Source organism: Paralichthys olivaceus, chromosome 15 (genome assembly GCF_024713975.1).
Source record: "Paralichthys olivaceus isolate ysfri-2021 chromosome 15, ASM2471397v2, whole genome shotgun sequence".
NCBI lineage: Eukaryota > Metazoa > Chordata > Actinopteri > Pleuronectiformes > Paralichthyidae > Paralichthys > Paralichthys olivaceus.
This window is the reverse complement of record NC_091107.1, coordinates 22544051-22566575: the sequence shown is the minus strand read 5'-3', so window position 1 is coordinate 22566575 and position 22525 is coordinate 22544051. Positions and strand designations below refer to the sequence as shown.

Here is a 22525-nt window from a genome sequence, read left to right as displayed (position 1 = left end):
TAAACATTTTAGAATAGTCAAACTTAGAGGCAAACGACCCCTCACTCTGGTTCACACTCAATTGAATTTCCAATAAACCTGAGGACACAGAAAGCACGAGCAGAACATTCAAACGCCTCACAGAACAAGAGACACGGGTACATTAAGGCATCAAATCAGCGTGAAGAAGCAAAACAGATCAGATTCAGTCTCCGGTGAATCACACGCTGCAGCTCATTGTTGCGTCACGTCTCCATGGTTACACTGTGTTGTGTCGACCACTCACAGAGGAAACAAGCAGTGTAATCCAACCGGTTCATTTACTTCACTTGCATGAAAACAGCATTAACACGATGAGTTAGTGCTGTCTTAACCCAATAAACACAAGACCCGCAGGAGGCAGTTTCTGAGCTTAGAACCAGGTAAGGTTTACGGTTCGTTCGGTGAAACAGGATGCTAAGCTAACTCACGGCTAGCTGTAGCCTATCTTCTACTGTTAAGCAAAGTTAAAGTTAACAACGTACCTAATGTCTACTTCTCTGGTGTTAAACACGTGGTTACGGTTTCTGTACTTCATTGTAATGTCTTGTCTCCTGTCTGAGTACACCGATTTTACTTGAATTAACTTCATATTCAGTTTGAATATTATATTACATTCCTAATCAGATTTGCTCTCTGTATTATAGCTACAAACAACACATGACAGATACTTTATTATTGCAATTATTAAGTAATACGTGTACATCACTTAAAATCTATTTGTTTATCGATGGGGAAAAAAATCTTTCATTCTCAAACCTATATGATTTGTCCAATCCAGGTATAATACATATCATTGGATGATGGATGTGTATGTTTCAGGGCCCCAGCAATCAACCTCTTATTGGCCCTGCTCTTTACTCTAAAAAATGATTCACAGGTTCAACTTAAAAAAACTAGGTAACAATTTGTATGGATCTTTTTAAGTAATTTCCACTCTGGCATTATTGAATACATACTTCAAGTCTTTTATAGTCATTCTATTCTAATTACTTAAGTATATCCAATGTGATTTGCTTTGAGCTTTAAAAGCTTAATTAAGTTGAACAAACTAAATATTAATTCAAATGTTGTGTTGACATCAAGCTTTCAAATGATTTCATTTAAGGTACTCTAACGTCTTTATTTTATTTCAATCCTACATTTTTGATTATTAGTAGTTTATGTATTTTAAGTAAGAACAACAAATAACAGCTCTGGTTATATATGGTAAGACTGTTTATTGTAAACACTGCTCAAACTGTTTATTCTAACCATGAACAATTATGCCAACATCTGTGCACAAAATATACATGCCCAGCCACTTCCAAGTATTAGAAAAAAAATAAACTGGTTCCTCATCCCCGATTGAGACAGTCTTCATAATAGGCCCTTTGGCAGCCATTTTGACAAGTCATTGAAGGGTAAACACAGGTGTAATGGTGTAATTGATAATGTAAATTTAGCTCTGTTTAGGTGGGCCAGAGACCTGGTATTGCACATGTTACTGGAGTGGCCATGACTTACTAAATAGAACAAGACCATAATCCATTTTATAAAATCACACCTGAGTTTACCCTGCTATGATGAGTCAAAATGGCGGCAATGAGAATCAAACTAACACTGCATTTAAGTGCTTCAAATGAACACAGAGTGAAATATTTATAAAAGTTTCCCTCAAACAAGACAAACCAAAAATGACTACATTCTTAAAAAATACTGTGGATGATATCCTGAACTTAATACAGCTTTTTTATCAAAGCCAAAAAGTAGAAACACATCTGTAGAATACAACACAATTCAACATTACAAACTTCACTTACTTGGGAACAAAATACATTGAGCTGAGGTTGAGTGCGTATATCAGCCCTGTTAGCAAGGCACGGGCTCTTGGTACATTCAGGTCTTCCAGGACCTGTGTTTCCTTGATGACTATCCTTGCACTGGCTGTGTCAGACATTATGGCACCCTTGGTGATGAAAATCTTCATCACCTCATTGGTAGCCTGCGCTTCACCATCCTGTAATAAATAAGACAGAAAATAACAAAAGCAACACAAAGTACAGTGAACTGTTTGAACTTCAGTTTTTCTTATTAAGTGCTCTTTGAAGAGGTCCTCCTCCTTTTCTCTGAGATACACCACCAGACAATGAATACTGACCTCTCTCCTTCTTTCCACCGAATCATCCTGTGAACAAGAAAAGTATTTTTAGAACTACTCATCCACAGAGTGGACAGTATCGTCTTTAAAGGGTTGACATACCTTTGTAATAGATCAGAATTGAAGTCGTCCACTGAGTGATGGGTGTGTTTCCGGCCCCTACGAGAGGTAAACGTTTGTTTTGAAATTACCATTTTCAAATACACGTTACAGTTTCCTGTTCCCAATAAAGACAAGGGAGAAACTCCACCATGTCCATGTCTAAGTCTATAATGCTTTAAGAGATTGTTCTTTCTTGGTGTTTCAAATTTGCAAATCTTACAGACCCAATTCATTTTTTAAGACTGAGGAGACTGGTTCAGATCGCTCTTATATTCTTGGTGTACTGTCATCCAATTATAATTTTTCAAAGTCAGAGTTGTAGCACTTGTCTTACAGTTAACTCTAAAACCTCTGATAATATGCCAGTTTGTAATGTTGAGGCTGAAAACCATTTTACTTGCAAAACATTATGCAGCAAATTGCTGAATAGAAAATGAATGTACTGACTGGTGCAATGCCAAATCAAAAAACAATTATCTCTCCAGTGTTACAGCAAGGTTACATTGTGCAAACTTCAGCATAACCAGTTAGAAATGGTGCACGCAGAATGGCTACTAAACAACAGAAGCCTGAAGTAAAACATCTCAAAGTGAGCAAAGCTTACTGATGTATTTTTAAGTGCTGATGAAGCTCTGTGGGGTAAACTAAGTAACAGCTAACTAGCTTATTTTTTCACAAAACCTTTCCACAGTGGTGTCACACAGCTTTGTGATTAAACGTAAGTGCTGCATAAAACAATGATGTCTTGCACTGTGTGCTGATGCAGTTAGCGGTTGTGAATGAAACAAAGATAATTACTTACCCTAATGGCATTCAAATAATAAAACTCTTGTTTCTTCTCCTCCATTCTCTTCTTGTGATAGAGGTATCTGCAGTGGAACAAGCCCAGGCAATTTGGGCGGGCGCTTATTTTGAAAAAAAACCAAGTTGGGCTACCTTATTATTTCTCAACAGTAATGTGAGCATAGAAACATTGATTCAAAAGTGGTTAACAGATAAGTCAACACCTTGCTCTTAATATTAACATTGGCCAACTTCTCACAGTAAGTTGTCAACTGACTAAGACATGTTTATGTAACAAACATAATTTTTTATGTTAAAAATCATCTTTATTTTAAGGGTGATTTACTAACCCCATGAATCATTTCTTAGAGTATACTGTGACACATCACAATGGTCTCATTTTACTCACAATCACTTATGGCACAGTCACCAACATTATGTCTGAGTAGAAACTGGCAAAGATTATTTCCCAACAGAACCAAGAGGGTGAAAATAGGGAGTTGCCATTTTAGCAGGTCCTCTGGGATATGAACCTGACTCGCTTCACAATTTATCATTAGTCATACATTGACTAATGATAAAATGTATGACTAATGATAAATCATTATGAATCATGAAGCCAGGTTCATATCCAAGCAAGTCCTTATTGGCACCCTCTTGGTTCTGTTGGGAAATCAGTTATACTCAGATGTGAGGGGAAGCAAATGTTGGTGTGACTGTGCCATAAGTGAGTGGATTGTAAGCAAAATTTGACCATTGTGATGTGTCACAATAGTAACAAAATATCAAGAGCAGGTCTAATAAGAGTTTGATGGCTGGGACCCTGAAACATACAAATCCAACATATGAATTATACCTGGATTTGACAAATCATATAGGTTTGAGAATGAAAGAATGTTTTTTTCACTTTGATAAACAAATAGATGATAGTGATACACATGTATTACTTAATAATTGCAATAATAAAGTATCTGTCACGTGCTGTTTCTAGGTAGAAAACAGTACATTAACGGCAAGCTCAAATCGTGGTAGCGGTAGCTCATAGAGGCACTTCCGGTGGCAAGATAAACTGCCGCTGATATATAAAGGCAGCTGCCTTTGTTGTAACACTGTTTGTAGGCAGCTGCCTTTTTTGCCACATCTTTTAAAAGCAGCTGCCTTTGATGCCACACTGTTTGGGGGCAGTTGTCACTGCCAGCTGACCTCAAAATGAATCAAGATCCATATGCATGATTTCAGTGTCTATGAAAAGGTAAGAACTCAAAGACTGTATTCACAGTCACAGTGTGACTGATACTGTGCCTGAGTAAACTGTGATAAACCAAAGGGGAAATGTACATTTTATCCTTGCCTTAAATTCTACATAAGATGGTGAATAACTCACTGATAGCAATGGTGTACAGAGATGCCACTGCTCATGCTGCAATTTATTGACTACAAATGCACCAAAGTAGATGGAAATACCTAAATGGAACAGTTTTAGTAATGGTAGAACCAGGCACACTCTCCATTTATATTTATGTCAATTGCTTTCTCATTTAAATCTGAAAAAAATCCTTTAATGTCAGCGAGTAAATTGTTATAATTGGACATCCCTACAGGCATATTCAAGAAACCAGTTTGTTTTTTTTACTTATGCGATTTGGACATTTCAAGTTTAATTTTAAGTTGTCAGAATGTCATAAACAAATACTGCAATATTGGAAGGTTGCTATTGAGCATCTTACACGTGGCTCCACCTTGTGGAACAACAGAACAACTACAAGAGACAGGAAAACCCTCTCTCAAACAAAATTTACATTAGAGAGTGTTGTGATTTTACTCATGGACAAGCTCAGTCAGAGTGATAAAGATGTCGATTTACAACTGCCAGCAATCCTATTCCAAGTAGAATTGAATTGGAAGCAAATTTATGTCTGACTGCACCACTCACTGATTTTTTCCATCTGTGTTCCTTGATTCTAATTTTCAAAGTGAGTTTTTGATTTCTCCAAGCAACATGCTCCCTAAGTGGTGTGAGGCCCCCTCTAGAAATATTTTGACGTGTCACTGCAGGAAAAACACAGGTGATGGCTTAATAATATATAGATTTTTCAGTTTTAGGTTTGTGCTATTCTATGTTGATTTTATTCATGCATGTTATTTTTTGTGATATCATGTCCTTCAAAATCAAATTATGCAAAATAGGCAAAACCTTTACCTTGTAATTCTCATTCAGAGCATTAGGGATTTTTTACACTGATCATATCTCCGACTCAGTGAAAAGAATTGCAGACATGTCATCAGACTGCCTAAAACCTATACTAGCACTAATACAATCAATATAACTGTTTTTTTTAGACGCTATACTCTGTTTGTGTCTAGTTTCACATAAACCTGCTACATATAAAACAAGTACTTAATTTTGGCTCTGTGTGTACTTTATGGAGTTAACGTTTGAGCTGACCATCTCAGCATAATGTGTGAATTCGTCCATGTTGGAATAAGGGGTGTTTTTTCTGTTCCGTCCATTCTTACAACATTGTTTGAAAGCAGCATTACCACAGAATACTTAAACCAAGCCATCCTTAATGTCAGTAACACCTGCACTCTTTGCACTGTGACAAGTCAAATCATTTTTGGAGGGAAAGGCCAATAAAGAATCGATTTTGAATGTGTTATCCATATTCCTGGTCACATTTAGAAACCTGGGTATGTAAAAAAAACAGAAGGTTAAAGGTTAAATCTAAAGACTGACAGTTTTCTCATTACTGAGACTTATATTTAGTCTTTTTTTTTGTTTTACCTTTATTCACCAATTAGTGCATATACATAGGTAGTAGGACACCGTGTGGAGAAAGAAACATACACCAAAACAAATTAATCATGAGAGTAATAATAATAATAATAATAATAATAATAATAATAATAAACAGACAAGCACACAAAAAAGAAACAGAAGAAAAAAATTAAACTAAGTGTAATCTTTTCAGCTTTGTATATATGCATGGGGCTTTATAGGATGGGTATGGTATTTTGTTCTGTTCATTCATGCACATATACATATTTTCTCTTGAGTATAACATTGACATGTTTAGTATAGTGGTTCAGTGATTTATTTGAGAGCCCAATTGAACTTGAAGGTACATACAGCAAATGTACCGGCTGTAAAGTGAAGATTTAGATGTTACACATGTTAGACCTGCATGTTCATCAGACATGTGTTGCTCAATGCCTTGAGATGAATACATAAGGGCTCAATATACTTGAGCTGCTCACACAGTAGCCTGTTGCTGATCTTGTACATTAAAGCTTTAATTTTCACAACCACAGATAATCAGATCTTCATAAAGCAGACTCTCCATCTTCAACATAAACATGAACAATGGACTTGGACATGGAAGGATGTGTGCAGAGATGAAGGCCAAGCAGAGTAAGCATCCCTCTTCCAGACAAACTGCTCCTGCAAACCACTCTGAATCTGGGGAGTCCGACACAGAAAGCGTGATCCACGAGAGAGCCTACCAACAGCAGCTACGAATGCAAATTGACCGCCATGATCAAAACAAATACACTCTGCCTGAAAAGGAGAATGCTGAGTTACTGCAGGGAGATGAGGAGGATGAGGATGACACTGCAGATCTTCAAGTTTATGATAGCCTAGAAGTAACATCGAAACTCCATACCAAGAGGAACCCCACCCTCCAACATACTAAATATTTGGATACACAGATGGATGAAAGAGGAGGAAGGTGAGTTCACTATCTCTGGTTTGTTCAGCAAATAGCAACTCCTACGGTGTTGTAACATCTGTACACATTCAAAATCAGTTAATTGTGGTCGGAAGTGTCTTTTGTTGCACATGAAACAATATCTAACAATAACATCAGGCTATCATGAACACACTCATGGTGTGTTTGTTTGACTGTAATGGATGTGAGGAATGTATGCTACATTTCTTTTGCAAACAAACAATACTGTGTGTCAGTAACCCTGCCCTGTCTGTGGCTCTCAGCTCTAAATCTATCTGCTCCCACGGAGGAGGTTAATCTTAAAATAAAGAGTCAGTAATTTGCAACTAAAAATGATCCAGTTACTTTCTGAAACAGCTACAGACACAATTCAAAACAGGAATGGCAACAATTCAATTCAATTTTATCTGTACAGCGCCCAATTACAAGTTACATGATTTCAAGGTAATTTACATAGTATAGAAGAATTACTTTTATTGTCACGTTAACACTTTTACATGCATACATGAAATTGTTCTCCGCATTTAACCCATCCAGTTGGCACCTGTCGAAACACGCATAGAAACACACATTGACACATGCCATGTACACACATATACTGGAGCGATGGGCTGCGGATAGTATGGTCAAAACCTCACAAAATAATTGAGAAACCCAACTCCTGCTGAGAAAGCTCTAGCAGAACCAGACAGAACCAGACAGACAGAAACAGGAGTAAATAGTGCATTTGTTGCAATTTGGTGAAATAGTGGGAATTTACACCGACAGCTTAGAATCGGTGGGATTTTTTAAGTTTTTTTTAAACTACAATGTGTATTCATCATGTCACAGAGAACACAACTTCCATAGTTTCAAACAATGGAGCTCTATGTCACAAGTGATTAACAAACACACACACACAGTCGATGTAATACAGATGACTTATTCTTATATGTGGTTCTGCAGTTTGCCCAATAGGTGGCAGTAACTGATGTTTGTAGCACAGTTGTTAAAGGCTGCCTGTTGATATAGAACCTGCAATCTTGGTTTCGTCTGGAATCATAATTGAAACTTAATTTCACTGAGATTAGCTGGGTATAGATACAGTTGTAAAGAAAATCTGGCTCATCACATCATTGGCTTTGTAGCTGCAACGATAATTCTGCAAATGTATATAACACAAAGCTATTCACTATGGTGAGATCGGTGCTCGGCCTTGTTCGGTTTGCCTATTGAACTGGACTCTGACAAACACTGTCTGTGACAAATTCATTAAAATTAAGCAGATAATAGTGCTGCTTAGATGGAATACAACAAGGGGTGTATGGCAGCAATCAAACCCTTTACTTTTACACAGCACATGGATGATGAAAGAGGAATAGCCTTCATTCATCACTTAACAATGAAACCGTGTCGGCCGTTTAATGAGATGCAGGCACTGATCGTACGTTGTGGTGAGAATGGCCTAATTCAGGTGCTTTGAGAATAACAGCTTTCATTTGCGTGAAATTAGATTTTTGTTTTGTTTGGGTGGATCACAATAAGTGGTCACTCGTGGTCCATTAACAGGGATCATTGTTGCAGTAAAGGAGATCTCTCTTTCACTCTTTTGAGGGAGCAGAGCAGAGGGAGGCCTCTGTGGTGTGGACAACACCTCATCTGTTTTGCCAATCTCGTCGACACGTACCGTTGTCTCCGCTTCTCTTTCCGTCAGACCCCAGCAGAAAAGGGGCACTCTCTATTTTCCCGTCATTAACCTGTGCGGATTGATGCCCACCAAGTGTGGGTCCACATCCCAAAGTACATTGTTTCAGAGGAAAATGAACATGACATACTCTCACAAAAGGCTCCATTTCATAGGACTGAGGAAGTGGACACAGTCCCATTCCCATTATCATTTTCTCATGGCCCTCTCTGCTCCCTCCTCAAAGTGGGTAAGCCTTTTCACACAATGCATAGTTTACAAACCCAATGGGCATTCCTCATTCAAGCAAAAGATTCCTATTAAAGCAAGTCCATTCATCCCTCCTTGCTATATTTTACACCTATCTCTCTCCAAAGGATATTTGAATATAGTCTCTATGAAGATTTTTTTTATTTTCCCCTTCAGTGATTGTCACTATATTTCACTGGCTTTTGTATTTATGTATCTGTATCTTGAGCTAGAGATAATGGGCTGTGGGGATCTGCCAGCATCACGCCTAGCTGCATGTTGTCTATAATGCATTCTCCAACTTGTTTGAGTCTCAGTCATTAGAGAGACATCCCTTACCCTTTTGGCCTCATCGAAGTGAAGGGCCCTACACCTAGACACCCCCCCACCGACGCCCCCACATGCACAACATCACAGCAGGAGAATTAGGCTCCCCTCGTCCTCCCAGTAAGCACAACAAAGAGGCTCTCTGCTATTTATTTTAATGAGATCTTTTCATCACCATCAGAAAGAGCATTTTAGCCTGCAATTTTCAAGCCATTTCATAAGCTGAAAATTGCCGTTTGTGAACCATTCCCCCGCTAGTAGCTCTCAAATACACTCTCATTAGTGAGCCTGGAGGTGAAAATACGAAAATTATCTGTAAATACAGGCTCATAGCCCCCTCATCTGTTTCAATTTCAGAAGTCTGTGATAAGGCCTAATACTTTGTTTGAGGACATCATCATTCTAATAATGGTCTAATGCCTCTTGTTCCTTTGACCCCTCACTACAGGACTATGTGGCATTCAGGTGTCTGTAACCCTTGAATATGGAATATAATTAACACTATACTATACATACTGTTATTCTATCCAGAGACGTAGAGCAAAATTCTGTCTAAGGCTTGTTGTTCTGGACAAATGATGACGTTTATTTTGTTGTCTGTCTTTAACCTAACAGTCGGCTGCTTCCTGATGACGCCTATTCTGACCTGCGATATGACCCCAACTGGAAGACCAACCTGAAGGGAAATGGCCGCCTCTTTGAAATTCCACAGAATTCTGTTGAGGGATATTACCAAGTCCCTGAAGAGAAACCTGCTCAGTCATACAATGTGAGACAGGGACTGAAAATAAAAGGAGGATACAGATACATTGTTGACACAAGTCCACCTGTTGTGACTCCACAAATGGCTGGACATCACCAGCCATATCACCTACACCTGGAAGATGGTCTTACAAGCACTGCAGCATCTCACCACGACAAGCATGCTTGTCAGAGTAGGTCACCAGAACCTCACCTTTCAGAAGCTTCCACCAAAAAGGAAAATGTCAACAGTTTACAGAGAGGAAACAGAGAGAACTATGAGAGAAGCTGTGACAGTGAAAGTTTTAGCAAGTCTTCTAATATGAGAGAGGACCTACATGGCACAGAATTTGAGAACAACTACCAACAACTGAGATGTACACAATCAAACAACCTACAAAGCCTGGTGGAGGACTTTGTTGAACTCAACAAAATAACCCTGGGGTGCAGCACATCTAAACATGACTCTTATGTGAGGGTGCATGCATGCAAACAGATGCCCAGTGTGAATGAGGTGAGTACAGAATCTAGTTTTCTCAGCCAGTAGCATCTACTGATTGTTAAAATGACAGAATGAAAATGTGATGTTTGAAACATGAAAACAAACTTGCGTACACAACTGCCATGATCACCCTCAGGCAGACGTTCTCTTGAAACAGGTTGCAATTACAGAAACAGACACCAGGAGCTGCACTAGTATAGATAATAAATCTTGGATGGCAGCGCTATTGTTGCACATGATTATAAGATGAAGTTTGACTGGAGGCAGACAATGGAAAAAAATAGGTCTAAATGATCTGACTTCCCATTCCAGTTTGAACTACAGTTTATATTTGTGTGTTTGTGATCTATTAGGTAGTATCATGAGACTTTATAGCTTCCTGATGGATAGATAAACTATATCTATTGAATTTACTTTAGGTTATTTGTTTTGAAAATGGATGGAGACACACAATATTGTGAATGTAGTAATGACTGAGGGGTATGGGCCCCAAACAGCTACTAGTAAGTTTGTCTTATTGTGGGTCAAAGGCAGGAACTACAATGTTTGTAACATCAGTGAATGATAGTGAGATGGTAGAGGTGGGGTATGTTTTACAGTCTCATGAGAATTATAACAAACAAGCTTCTTGTTTTTTCCCCCATGGCATCAGCCTATGTTATGCTTATCTACTAATATTAATTGTATCTGACCGCCATATATAGTCATCTCGGACAACCAATAGAAAATATCTTATGATGTTTCCTCTGACCCAGTCTGGAGAATTAATTTGGCAAAGGAGCATATCTGTTTTCATCTGCCTTCTCCTCCACAATATGAAAGGAGCCATGTCTGGCTATGCAGTGCCTATTATGAGTTGATGTGTACAACAAGAACATCAGAGACGCATGGTTACCAATAGGCTCTTAGACATCCCTGCACCTGGCACAGTGGCATAATTGGTCAGGATGGCCCGCATTCCCCATTTGTTGGGCCACAAGACTGTTTGCTGGCTATAATACCCCCAACCTTGTTCACCCATCTGAGCCCCAGCCCTCTACAATGTCTCATATCATCACCATTTACATAGTCAAGAGCCGTTAGCTTTGTGCAATAGTAAACAGAGCCGGAGCCTTTCCCTCTCCTGAGCCCTTGTGTTTTGTCATTTTCCCTCTGAATTCGCTTGTTAGTTTTCCATTGCTCTGTCTCCCCAAAGACGTGTCTTACTTAATGAGGGACACAGGGCATAAAAGAAGGGGGCACCAATTTGCATGTAGTCTGTTTTTTTTTTGTTTCATTACAGGATTAATCTATGAATTGGATGTGCTACGGCAACAGAGTAACACATCAACAAAGCGGTACAGAAACAGGCAGAAACCAGAGTAATTTTTAAACTCTCTATAATAACTGTAGCTCTGTGGTAAGTCCACAGTGCAAACTTGAATGAAATAGGATTTTTTTCACACACACACACCACGAGTGACACATATATTTCAGAATTGTATTATTTCCTACAGATTTTTATAAAATCCAATACTGAAGGTTAGACACACACAGACACACACACATACCAACCCAGTCTCAACTCAAAATATGTAATGCTATGTTGGTCCACAGTGCAAAATTTAGTAATCCCACAATCAGGGCCCTCAAATTGTTAGAGATGCCTAACATCTTTTACCGCAAAGCTCACTCTTCTTCCTACTGTACTTCCTGGCAAAAGATAGCAACACTCTATGAACAAATATCATCAGTTTCAAAAATCAATAAGAGCGCAGACAAGCCAGTTGTTAGCGGGCCCATTTAAAATAAGCCATTTGATCTTTTGATGGGAGAGGCCATCTGAAGGCAGCTTGTTATAATTAGACGTGTTATTAAATGTACACAATTTCCTAATGCAGCAAATGTTTAGCCCGGCCAAGTGGCAGAGTGGCTGCAGCAGTGATTGGCTTCATCGGGGCTCGGGCCTCCTTTGATAAAGACAGAAGTAGCAGATCAATCTTCTGCTATTGCACTCAGCCCTCAGAGTCCCTTCTCCTCTCGCAGGCCCTCACTTCAAAGCCAGGGGAACATAATGTACAATCTTTTAATAGCTTTAGACCAAAGCTCTGGGGAGCTCTCTACCACTGTATACCCTGCCTCAGTCTAAACACCTAATCAAGATTACCTGGGCCGGCCACAATAGCAGCTAAATGCAATTCAAGATCCACAGCCCCTTTGAAGTCCTCATTGCGAAAAGCAGATGTTTCCTGGGTACAGGAGGTAATACAGCTAGCTGCAATTGCCAGACTTTGTTGTGACATCGTCTCGCAGGGAAGCAATTACAGGCCCAATTTAGTAGAAAAGATATTACACAGCTTACCATGCTCAAAATGCAATACAGGCTTGATCATTTGCTCCAACTGATTGGGATTTTTATAATGGGTGACAAAAGGCAAGAGCAGGGGGAATGGGTAAAGGTGAGAGGTGCAAATTGTTTGTGTGTGTGAGTGTGTACATTGCCGGACACACAGGATTCACTGACGCCTGCTCTTGATCTTCAAACAACTGCTCTGCCCTCGTTCATCTGTAACACCACCCAAATGTCTCAAAGTCGCTGCCATTTGAAAATAGATGTGCCGTTTGGTTAGTGAATTCATGTGAGGTTGAGTTAAATGACCAAAATGATTGACTCAGCTTGAAAGACAAAGACAAAGGAGCGTACAGCTTACATGCTGGTTTGCCCAACAGTACCCTGAATCTGTCTGGGTTCTCTCAGCATAATAGTAGCATTTCAGGCTATTAGATGCAATGACAAACACACTAATCGATAGATAAGCTACAACTGGAGCCACGCATTCCCTGTGACCTTCCCCAATTCAACCTCACAGAATTACTGGTGGTCCATAAAAAAGTCTTCAGCCTGTCAATACCATCGATCCACTCAGGTGGTCCTCTTCCACTGGGGGAGTCCTGAAGTTAAATGATTTTCATTAGAGCATTATCAGGACACATTTCCACACTGCATAAGGACATATTAGGAACAGACATAGTAAATTGATAGCCTTATATTGTAGTGTACGTTGTAATGGTCAGGCACTGGTCTCAATGAGAATATGTGCTCCAGTTTCACTGTATAGACAGCAAATATATTAAATACCTTTTGTATCAGTGTGATGCCTTTTTCTGCTTGTTCTGTTTAAAGGTGCATGAAACTCCTAAGAAGCCGGCCCCCGTAGAAAATCAAAAGGACAGCTCCGACCCTGAGCTGAGGTGGCTCCAAAGAACAGAACAGTTGCGGGTAGGATGCTCCCCCCCATTATCCCCCCTATTATAGTTTTTGGCAGTATTGGGTGTGTGGAAGCTTTATCAGAGCTATCTAGCTTCTGGACAATGGGGTCACTATCACGCTGGCTGTTTGTTTCCTTTTAGGAACATGGTCACTGATGATATTGTTGCACTGGGGCTTTCTAGATATGATTAATGCCGTAATAAAAAAAATAGTTGTTGGATTGAAAAAGGAGATGATTATTATTTTGAGCACTTGAGCAGCCACTGCAACGCTGCCAAACCGAGGAGTATAAATATTTTCCCACTGGAATGGGAAAAGCTGGTGTTTTGCCAAATCAACGGCATTAGATGCATGAGACACACGCTCACAGGCCTCTTGCTAAATAATTTGGTCCTATCATGTAAAGAGGTGTACCAGCCCTTCTTCTTGGAAAAGAATTGTCCCTCTTACTAAGAGCTAATGTTTGTCTGTTTTGTCTGGTGTTTTGTGCTTCACACTGCATTTATGAATAGTTAGTATATCTCAAAGAAATGCAGAGGAGATAAAACTGTGAACATCCACAGCCTTTCTATATGATGGTGAAATGAGACCCATATTTAAAGATTTGCTGGCATTAAAAAACATATTATTTCAGGGGATATGGATATGGACATAGACATCCTAAATTAATGAAAACATAGTTATCCTTTCTGTTAATCCTTCTCTAACCTCAGGTCACCCGGACCAGCAAGGGGAAGAAAGCCAAGCGTAAAGAGTACCCCAACCCCTCTCAACAGAAGCCCCCAGCTGCAGTGGTCAGAGCTGGGCAGGGAGGTCGTATGAGCTTCCCATTAGCTCAAGCAGCTGCTGTAACTCAGCCTGAACCTCAGAAGACGATTTCTTCACAGCCTTTGCCCCCAACCATCCACCTCAACATCAACCTCAACACTTCATCTCAACTTCTTTCATTACTCCAGCATACGGATCGGCAGGATACCATCATTAATCTAGCTTCTCTGCATGGTCAGCCACACTGGAGGCCCACGCCTGAACTTCAACCTGCCTTGTCCACAAGATATCAACAAAAAACTAAACCTAGGAAGTCCTCCTTCATGTATCCGGAAGGGGTGAATACACAGCTTCTCCACCAAAACCTGGAGAGTACTCCTGAACAATGGCAAAGGTGAAGCATTCATATTTTCTTTAATTGAATCAAAATGAGAAAGAAATTACACATGTATATGGCATCAAATAATGGCTCTCACAAAGAAAAAATAAAAACATTCACAACAATCACAACATATGACAAATGATATTATACATTATGAAAATAAATGAATAATATAGACATATACAAACAATAATGATCATATAACACATGTATATGTCACATTTGTTTGTGCCTAACCTAAATTATGGCATCACTGTAGTATTTCTGTAATGACCATAATAATTATAATAATAATATTAATATAATATTGTGTTTCAGGACAAGTCCATTACAGTTGCCATTATCCTGTGGAGAAGAGGAGCAAGCTTGGAACCCCCTCAGGACTCCTACTACTGCTTCGTCACAAGGCCCAGGCTCATACACGGTTCTTCCACCTATAAGAAAGCCACTGACAGGAGAAGAGCCTTGTCAGAGTGGGAACACAGCCTTCCCCATCCATAGCAGTAACTGTGACAGCTACCTGGTTCAGATGGAGAAACAGAAGCAGCTGAAAGGGAGGGTTAATTGCAAGGTTGGTGTTGTCTGAGAACTTGCAGTATTAACACTTTTCATCTTTGCTGCAGAAGAATAGCAGAATACCTCCAGTGAGTATGCAGAGAGCATGCCTGGTTAGATGTGCTCACAGTTATCATATGCATTGCATACATTGTCTATAGAATCCCATCATTCACAAGTAATTTCATCATGCAGCCCTTCTTCGTGGTTATAGGCTGCTGTCTGGTTCTTAATGCTGCGTCATGATAGCTCCCTTAGAATAACCATGTCTGTACTGTATATGACCAAAATATACCATCCCCATAGGTTTTTAAACTGTTCTACACTCAAGAATCAAACTCACTCAACATATACAGAAAAAACATATTCAAGTTAGAAAAATGAGAACACATTATGCAGTTTCACCTAACAAAAGTGACACATAACTTCTTCAGTTGAGTGCCATTCCCTTTTAATCCCCACATACATGAGGAGTTACACAGATAAATGCCTCTTTGAAGTCCCAAATCCCCTCAGCTGTCCTCATGCAGGGACTGCTTAATCCAGCAGGAGTGTTCCAATGACAGAGGGCATAAAACATCAGGTTAATTGTCTAGCTTCACTAAGATACACTTAATTGCTATAAGATGATGACTGCATAAAGCAGGCTCTGAAAAGCCATTTGAACATGTGTTAGAGGCTAAGATGATTAGATGGGAGAGAGTCTGTGAGGCGCAGGGCCACTAAACAAGACCATTTGCATTTAATGATTTGGCTGTAGCTGTTTTTCCCCCTCACCCTTTCATTTTTGAGGCTACATCCATACTAACACATAGTTTTAAAGTGCATCCCTTCCATTTCATGTACACCTGGCATCCAGGAGTTTTTGAGCCCCTAAAGTTTTTAAACTCCTAAAGTGTGAAATGTTGCTTGCCTTATTTTAATTTGAAAACTGGAGGTTATGTTATAGTGTGCATGTGCAGAAACAGACTTGAAAACAATCTTGCATATTCCCTTACTGATTGGTTCTGACCACGCATGGATATTTGGTGAGGGTACTAACACTTACTTCCAGTAACACCTCCACGTTGTTGTTCGTCCAAGAAAACAAATCCCTTTTCTTACTTTTCAACATTGTTGTTCAACTGCAGAGCAGACAATCTACTTCCTGTTTACCCCGTCACACACATGACCAGTGTTCATGAATTGTCATGTGATGCATGTTCAGGTGGGTTTGTATGTATGGATGGAGTTTTCTTTCTGAAGCTATAACTCGTCTGGACAGAGATGGTTTTCATTTTAAAATGAGTGTGGCTGTAGTCTCAGCTGTTAGATTCTGAGTGGAAGGCGACTCAGCAGTCCAAGGTAGATGTGTAGACTAGTTCAAAGCTTAGTCGTTGAAGGATTCATGCCATGGCTTTAGAAATAATTTTGTTTGACAAGACACACATTGTTGAGATTGAAAGTTATAAAATCAAGTTAAATCTTGTCGATGAAACCATTAACTGAAACAAACATTGCGATATTGATATTTTAAACCAACTTTTTCTACCACCACACTATAATTCCATAACCAGGTTTTATGATCTTTGTTTGCTTAGACTAGGAATTTTCATACCACCCAACAACTATCAGTTTAGTTAGATGGACACAAGACAGGCTAGGAAGTATATGATTAAATGCTTTGGGTTGTATTCACTCTGGAGCCTTCACATAGTCCTCCTGCGGTGCCCACCCCTTGACCTCCCATCGCTCCCACCATGTTAGCCATCATGTCTGACAAGATTACAGGCTCAATTTGTAAAGCAGTCTGGCTGCAGTGCCGGGGCATGAAAGCAGATGAGCGTGACTTAGGAGTTTGGGGGGAGAGGGGAGAAGTCTTAGAAAGAAAGGTGCCCTGTTGTGTCCATGGCTAAAGCAAACCGAAATCCTCCTCCCAAAAAGGAGCCAGTGCAGTCTGGAATGATTGGCTCCCTTTTGTCTGCGGCAGCTTGAGGATTGTATGCACCCTTACACACACAGGCACACACACAAATTGTCACCAGCAACTGAGAAGAGATAGTATCTACATATTTTTCTGTCTTTTCCCGTATTACTTCTGTCACCTATCACACAAGTTCAGCTCACCAACAGTGTCCCTGAAAAACACCTCAGTATCATATCAGAGCCTAATAAGTAAACACAGTAAGACATTGTGTCTGGTGACACAATTCTTTAAAAGCCCATGAACTGTTTGCACTCTATTTACTGTCTGTGCCATGTTATTATTGAATTTTGGTCTTCCCTTGAAAGAAAAACACTTGTGAACAAACACTAATGTAAATCAGTAATAGGTTTTAACTTTGAAATACATTGAGCATTTAGCATGACCTAGACAGGTTGAGAAGACAGAACAAAAACACCACTTGGACTCAGATACCATCCAAATCACCAGAAAAAGTTGTCACTATAGTTTGATTGGGAGGAGCTGTCAATGAACTATAGTGCTCAAGTCAGGACCATGAGCATTATTAAATATACAAGCTGTGTCCCAAATTCAGGGGCCACCACCGTAAGAGGACGCTGTCTTCGTGGGCCGTGTAGACCACAAAGCTGAACCAAAATTAAGTGATCTGGTCTACAGAGGATTTCCGTGCTAGTCCCATCTTTACTGCTGTTGCCAAGCAATAGAGCTGCAGTTGGACATGATAAGAAAGCGTTTATACCCCTTAGTTTTATTAAACATGTGTACTAGCTGTATGGTTGAAGCCTGATACTCAAGCATCCGACATCTCATTACTTGCCTGTGGTAAGCTCAATGAATCCTAGAATAGACAGTGAAGGATCCACCCATTGGATATTTCGTTTCTCTGGGGTGAAAAGACACTGGTGTTCGGATGCATTTGTTGTTTCGCCCCTGTGGCTGAGGGGTAGAGAACTGATCTGAACTGTCTCAACAACTACCACATGGTTTGCTGTGGTCCAATGGATGAGTGATTATTTCAAAACTTTGACCTGGTGGCACTAAATGAAAAGACAAAGTGATCCGGATACGTCCCTTGGGCATCTGTACCATATATCATTGTAAGCTATTCAGTAGTCATTGAGATATTTCAGAGTAGACAGACATTGCTCTCCCTGGAGCCAAGTCACTAGCATAGCAAAAAACACAAAAAACAATCGTGTGTGACTAAGCATGAGAGAGAATCAGGCTTTATCATATCAAGAACATCCCAGCTTAACGCACATAAGGTCACTGTGCCCAATTTGATCAGACTTTGTCTCAAGGAATGCAATCTGAGACTTTTTATTTCTTCATACATAGTTACATACACACTTCTGATCCGCATGTTGTTCACAGCATCAGCAAATCATCTTCAAATACGTGAGCACTTTCACAATCTTTAAGTGTAGAGGCGTCAATTTATTGCAGGCTAGTGAGATGGACAAACAACAAGGAGGGAGTGTTTTTTATCTCAATTTGAACCCAGTGAGAAACATAAAAATGCATAAAAATTGCTGTCTGAGGTTTACTGTTTGTGCCATGTTTCTATTAAGACAGCCGGCAAAACAAATGAAGGTCAATCTGACCAAGGTGTGCTTCAATTTAAATATTCTATCTATCTTTCTGTCTAGGCATACAAGCAGATGAGGACAGACACAAATCAGCAAGGCGGGTCTCCTGATTATGCTGCCATTGAAAAGATAGTAAGTATTGACCTGGAGCATCACAATCTTATTACCATGAATTGTCATTCGTTGCAATTGTTATTTTCCCCATCAAGATATATGTATAAATTCCACTGCAGAGATCAAGTGTTTGTGTAAAAAATTATTGGATATCAAGGCACAGCTTTATCATTACAAGATGTATATATATTATTTTATTTATTTCATTTTTGTGTTTGTTGCATGTTAATAACATAATAAGATAACATGCTCACTGACTTGAGGTGAATCCTCAAGAGCATCTCCTACTGAAATCAGTTCAGGAGTACTTTTTTACTTGAGGGCTAGCAGGTGAAACTCCTGAGAAAGTCCAGAGCCTCTCAGTGGGACCTTTGCATTCTCACATACAGCCCCTCTAGAGAATGTCCAGAGATTCTCTGGAGTTAAATGCATGTCTGAAACCAGCATTATAAAAAATAAGAAAAATAAGAAATTTAATCTCAAAATACAACGTGAATACAAACTGTAGTATTGATTAAGATAGAGAAAGTACAAACCAGCATCACCCAGGGCAGAGAGAAGCCAGTCAGCCATCAGGTCTGGATTTTGTTAGTTGCCTTTTCACACATACAGCGCAGGAAATGCTCAGTGTCAGATATGTAATTTATTGGAAATACTCTTTTTTGGTCAGCACAAGGTTTTTGGGGTTTTGAGTGCACAGTAAAAATGATAGAAACGTCAACAAGTCAAATGGCTCACTGTGAATTCTCACTGACAGATACTATTCACCCATCAGCTCAGTTGGATGTTAAACTGACTTCATATTCACGCAGCTGTCAGTTGAATGTCCAGTCATAGGAAGCTCTGTGTGGCTCCTTTGGGTGATGTCTACAAAAGTTCAGGGTTGCAGTGCATGCTGTTAAAGAAGCTGTAATGTTTCTACTGACCCTCCTCCAGGTGTCCAAGTTCATAATTTAAAGGCCCCATGCTCTTCCACAAATATAATTTCATATACAAAGCAAATGAGAGTACCCCTGAGGAGTTAAGTGCTCTTTGTGCTTTGATATATCTCTTGTTAATTCCCAGCAGTAAAAAGTGAGACTGTTAGGCCAATTTACACTAGATCGAGCCCTGTGCATCTCCAGGGCCAAGCCTATTAGTGAACGATATGTGTAAATGTTGATAGGCCTGCTGAATGGCTAGCTGTGTTTGGTTGTGTAGGGCTGCGTGGAGAGGCTCTGCTGAGGGGATACACAAAGAGAAGGGCCTTAAGGGAGAAATGGCTCAGTTAATTAAACCCCCATTTATAATCTGCTTCTGTCTCTCTCTCCCCCTCTCCTCTCTTTTACTCCCTCTCTCACTCTTTCACCATCATCCTGTGAAGAAAATGAAACGACAGAAGCTGTATTCAGAAGTGATCCGCGAGCAGAACAAAAAAATGAGTAGGATTCCCTTTCTACCAGCCAAGGACCCGGAAGGCAGCAAAAACAAAGTTCCCAGGATAAAGGTGTGTGTGTGTGGGGCTGTGTGTGCGGACATATGTGAACCCTAACAATATGTTTATATATATATATATATATATATATATATCATTAGTTTCCAAACAGCAACTGGTGCTGTGACCACACTGTAGAATGATCACATATTGCCTATTGCCATAAACCAAAATTGGTTGGAACTTGGGTCATGCCCAGAGCCTTTTGGACCCTCAAACTTTTTGGAGCTAAACAACTACAGAGTTCATTTTTAAAAACAACTTCAAACTGGGTGTGAACAATCTAGACCGGTTGATGAAAAGCTATTGAAAGATAGCATTTTCATCATAGGTCCATCGCGGGTCTGTGGTGTGGCCTTGTATTTTGATGCTTCACCATGAAAGAGGAAGCTTTATTTTGAGTGTACACTCATGATAACTTGTCCCACAACCATGTGTGTACTGTATATCAAAGAAATGCATTCATGCCATTTTGGAGTGATCATAATGGACTAACGATTTCAGTACATTTTTTGACTACAACTGCTATAGTAATTCCATTCATGCATTAACATACATGTGTCTCTCTTTCTCTCTGCCACTCTAAGGCCTTAGAATATGCCAAGACCATAACCAAACCCACTGGGAAGCCTCAACCAAAGCAGAGGCAGAAGTTAAAGACTAAAGACTTCACGGAGCACCAAGGCTCAGATGTGTCCCTGCTGAACACACTGGGACTTCTTAGAAAACGACATGAGGAAGAGAAGCAGGCTGTGGCACTGTTCAGAAAAGTGCATGCTGTCTGAGACACTTCATGGAACCTGTGCTCTTATATTTATATTTCCACATGTGAAGCACAATACGATGCGACTTTAGATTCACTAGGCCTGGTGTCACATATACAAATCACTATTGTGTAATTGAACCACTGTGTAAGGACACACAGTCTTTTAACATTCTGTCTGTTACCAAGTCAGATTTGACAAGAAATGAATAGCTTTAGTGCACAAATAGAGGGTGCTGTTCATCACAAATACACCTTTCAATGTTTATGATGATAATAAATATGTAAAAGACTAAAAGCCTGATGATAGAAACACAACATATCTAATACAATAACTCTGCAATGGATCACAACAATATCAAGAATTCTGGGCAATCACTGGAGCAGAGGGATGTTCAGAGTCTCAGGGCTGCCAGTGAGAAACATTAGAAACACTGAATGTAATTACAGAGACCCTTACTTTGCAAGTTGTGTTTAAAGTCACAGTGTGTAAGATTTAGGTGAAAGGGATCTATTGGCAGAAATTTAACATAAAATAATCCTAGTGATGTTGTTTACTACTTTGTTTCATCTAAATTGTATGAATGTTGTTTTCTTTACCCTAGAATGGGCCCTTTATATATAAATACTTTATATGTACACAGGGAGCGGGTCCTCTCTACGGAGGCCGCCATGTTTTTTTTACAGTAGCTCAAACTGGACAAACTAAAACCCCTTTTGAGTTTTTAAGTTGCAACAGGTTGGGGGGGGGGGGGGGGGGGGGATTCAGTTGCAACATGCACCACTAGATGTCACAAAATTGTACACACTGAACCTTTAAAGAAGAGGAAATGAGCAAGCTTCAGTTGACTGACAAAGTACCAGCAGCTGATTGACACTGGATCACTGCTCAGCTGTAGCTATCGGCCTGAATTACAGTTCTCCTTTGCACCGCTTGGCTTTTCATTGATAGTTGTTTAGAGCTCCATTCATCCTGCTGAGATATGTAGCTTTATATGTAGTTGATGCATAATCCAGCAGCTTTGTGTTTTTACTCCTTCGGTCATTTTGTTCAGTTCGATTTTTTTTAGTTGATGACGACTACTGCACTTTAAAATAACCATGTTACAAAATGCTAGACTATAATATAATAAAATAAAATTATCATATATTCATATTTTCTTGTTTGTATGAAAATATTGTCCGTACCAAACCCTTATTGAAATATATTAAGCAGCCCAAACAAATCAGTAATATGCTTTAATGCATACTATATTTTCTGATGGGACTCATCTATAGGAAACAAATGATATGAAAAAAACCCTCAAATTCAGTTTGACATAAGTCATCCCCACTGGAAGGCCAGATTTTTTGCAACATAGGTTTAGACATTTACATTTGATTAATTTGAATAGTTACATTTAAACACAATGCTACTGAGTTTATGATG

General features: G+C 39.5%; 1 protein-coding gene and 1 long non-coding RNA gene across 8 annotated transcripts; one reads left to right on the top strand and one right to left on the bottom strand.

The window, feature by feature from the left end:
- Positions 1-226: 226 nt before the first annotated feature.
- jhy (junctional cadherin complex regulator) lies at positions 227-21394 on the top strand. 7 transcript variants are annotated; one of them, XM_069510359.1, is made up of 10 exons: positions 4229-4295; positions 5018-5109; positions 6356-6774; positions 9629-10268; positions 13420-13515; positions 14220-14668; positions 14975-15227; positions 18806-18877; positions 20223-20345; positions 20921-21394. In XM_069510359.1, exons 3-10 carry the CDS (start codon positions 6401-6403, stop codon positions 21116-21118), a joined length of 2205 nt encoding a protein of 734 aa, XP_069366460.1. In that variant the 5' UTR covers positions 4229-4295; positions 5018-5109; positions 6356-6400; the 3' UTR covers positions 21119-21394. The 7 variants fall into 7 exon arrangements, 6 of the variants coding, with proteins under 6 accessions (XP_019941173.2, XP_019941172.2, XP_069366460.1 ...); XM_069510360.1 differs by lacking the exon at positions 4229-4295 and adding an exon at positions 4331-4414; XM_020085614.2 differs by lacking the exons at positions 4229-4295; positions 5018-5109 and adding an exon at positions 227-401.
- On the bottom strand, positions 1219-3999 carry LOC138404900 (uncharacterized). The gene is made up of 4 exons (XR_011238644.1): positions 3063-3999; positions 2261-2317; positions 2159-2185; positions 1219-2017 (listed from the first exon to the last, which is right to left on the bottom strand). It is a non-coding gene; the product is annotated as an uncharacterized lncRNA (long non-coding RNA).
- Positions 21395-22525: the final 1131 nt, after the last annotated feature.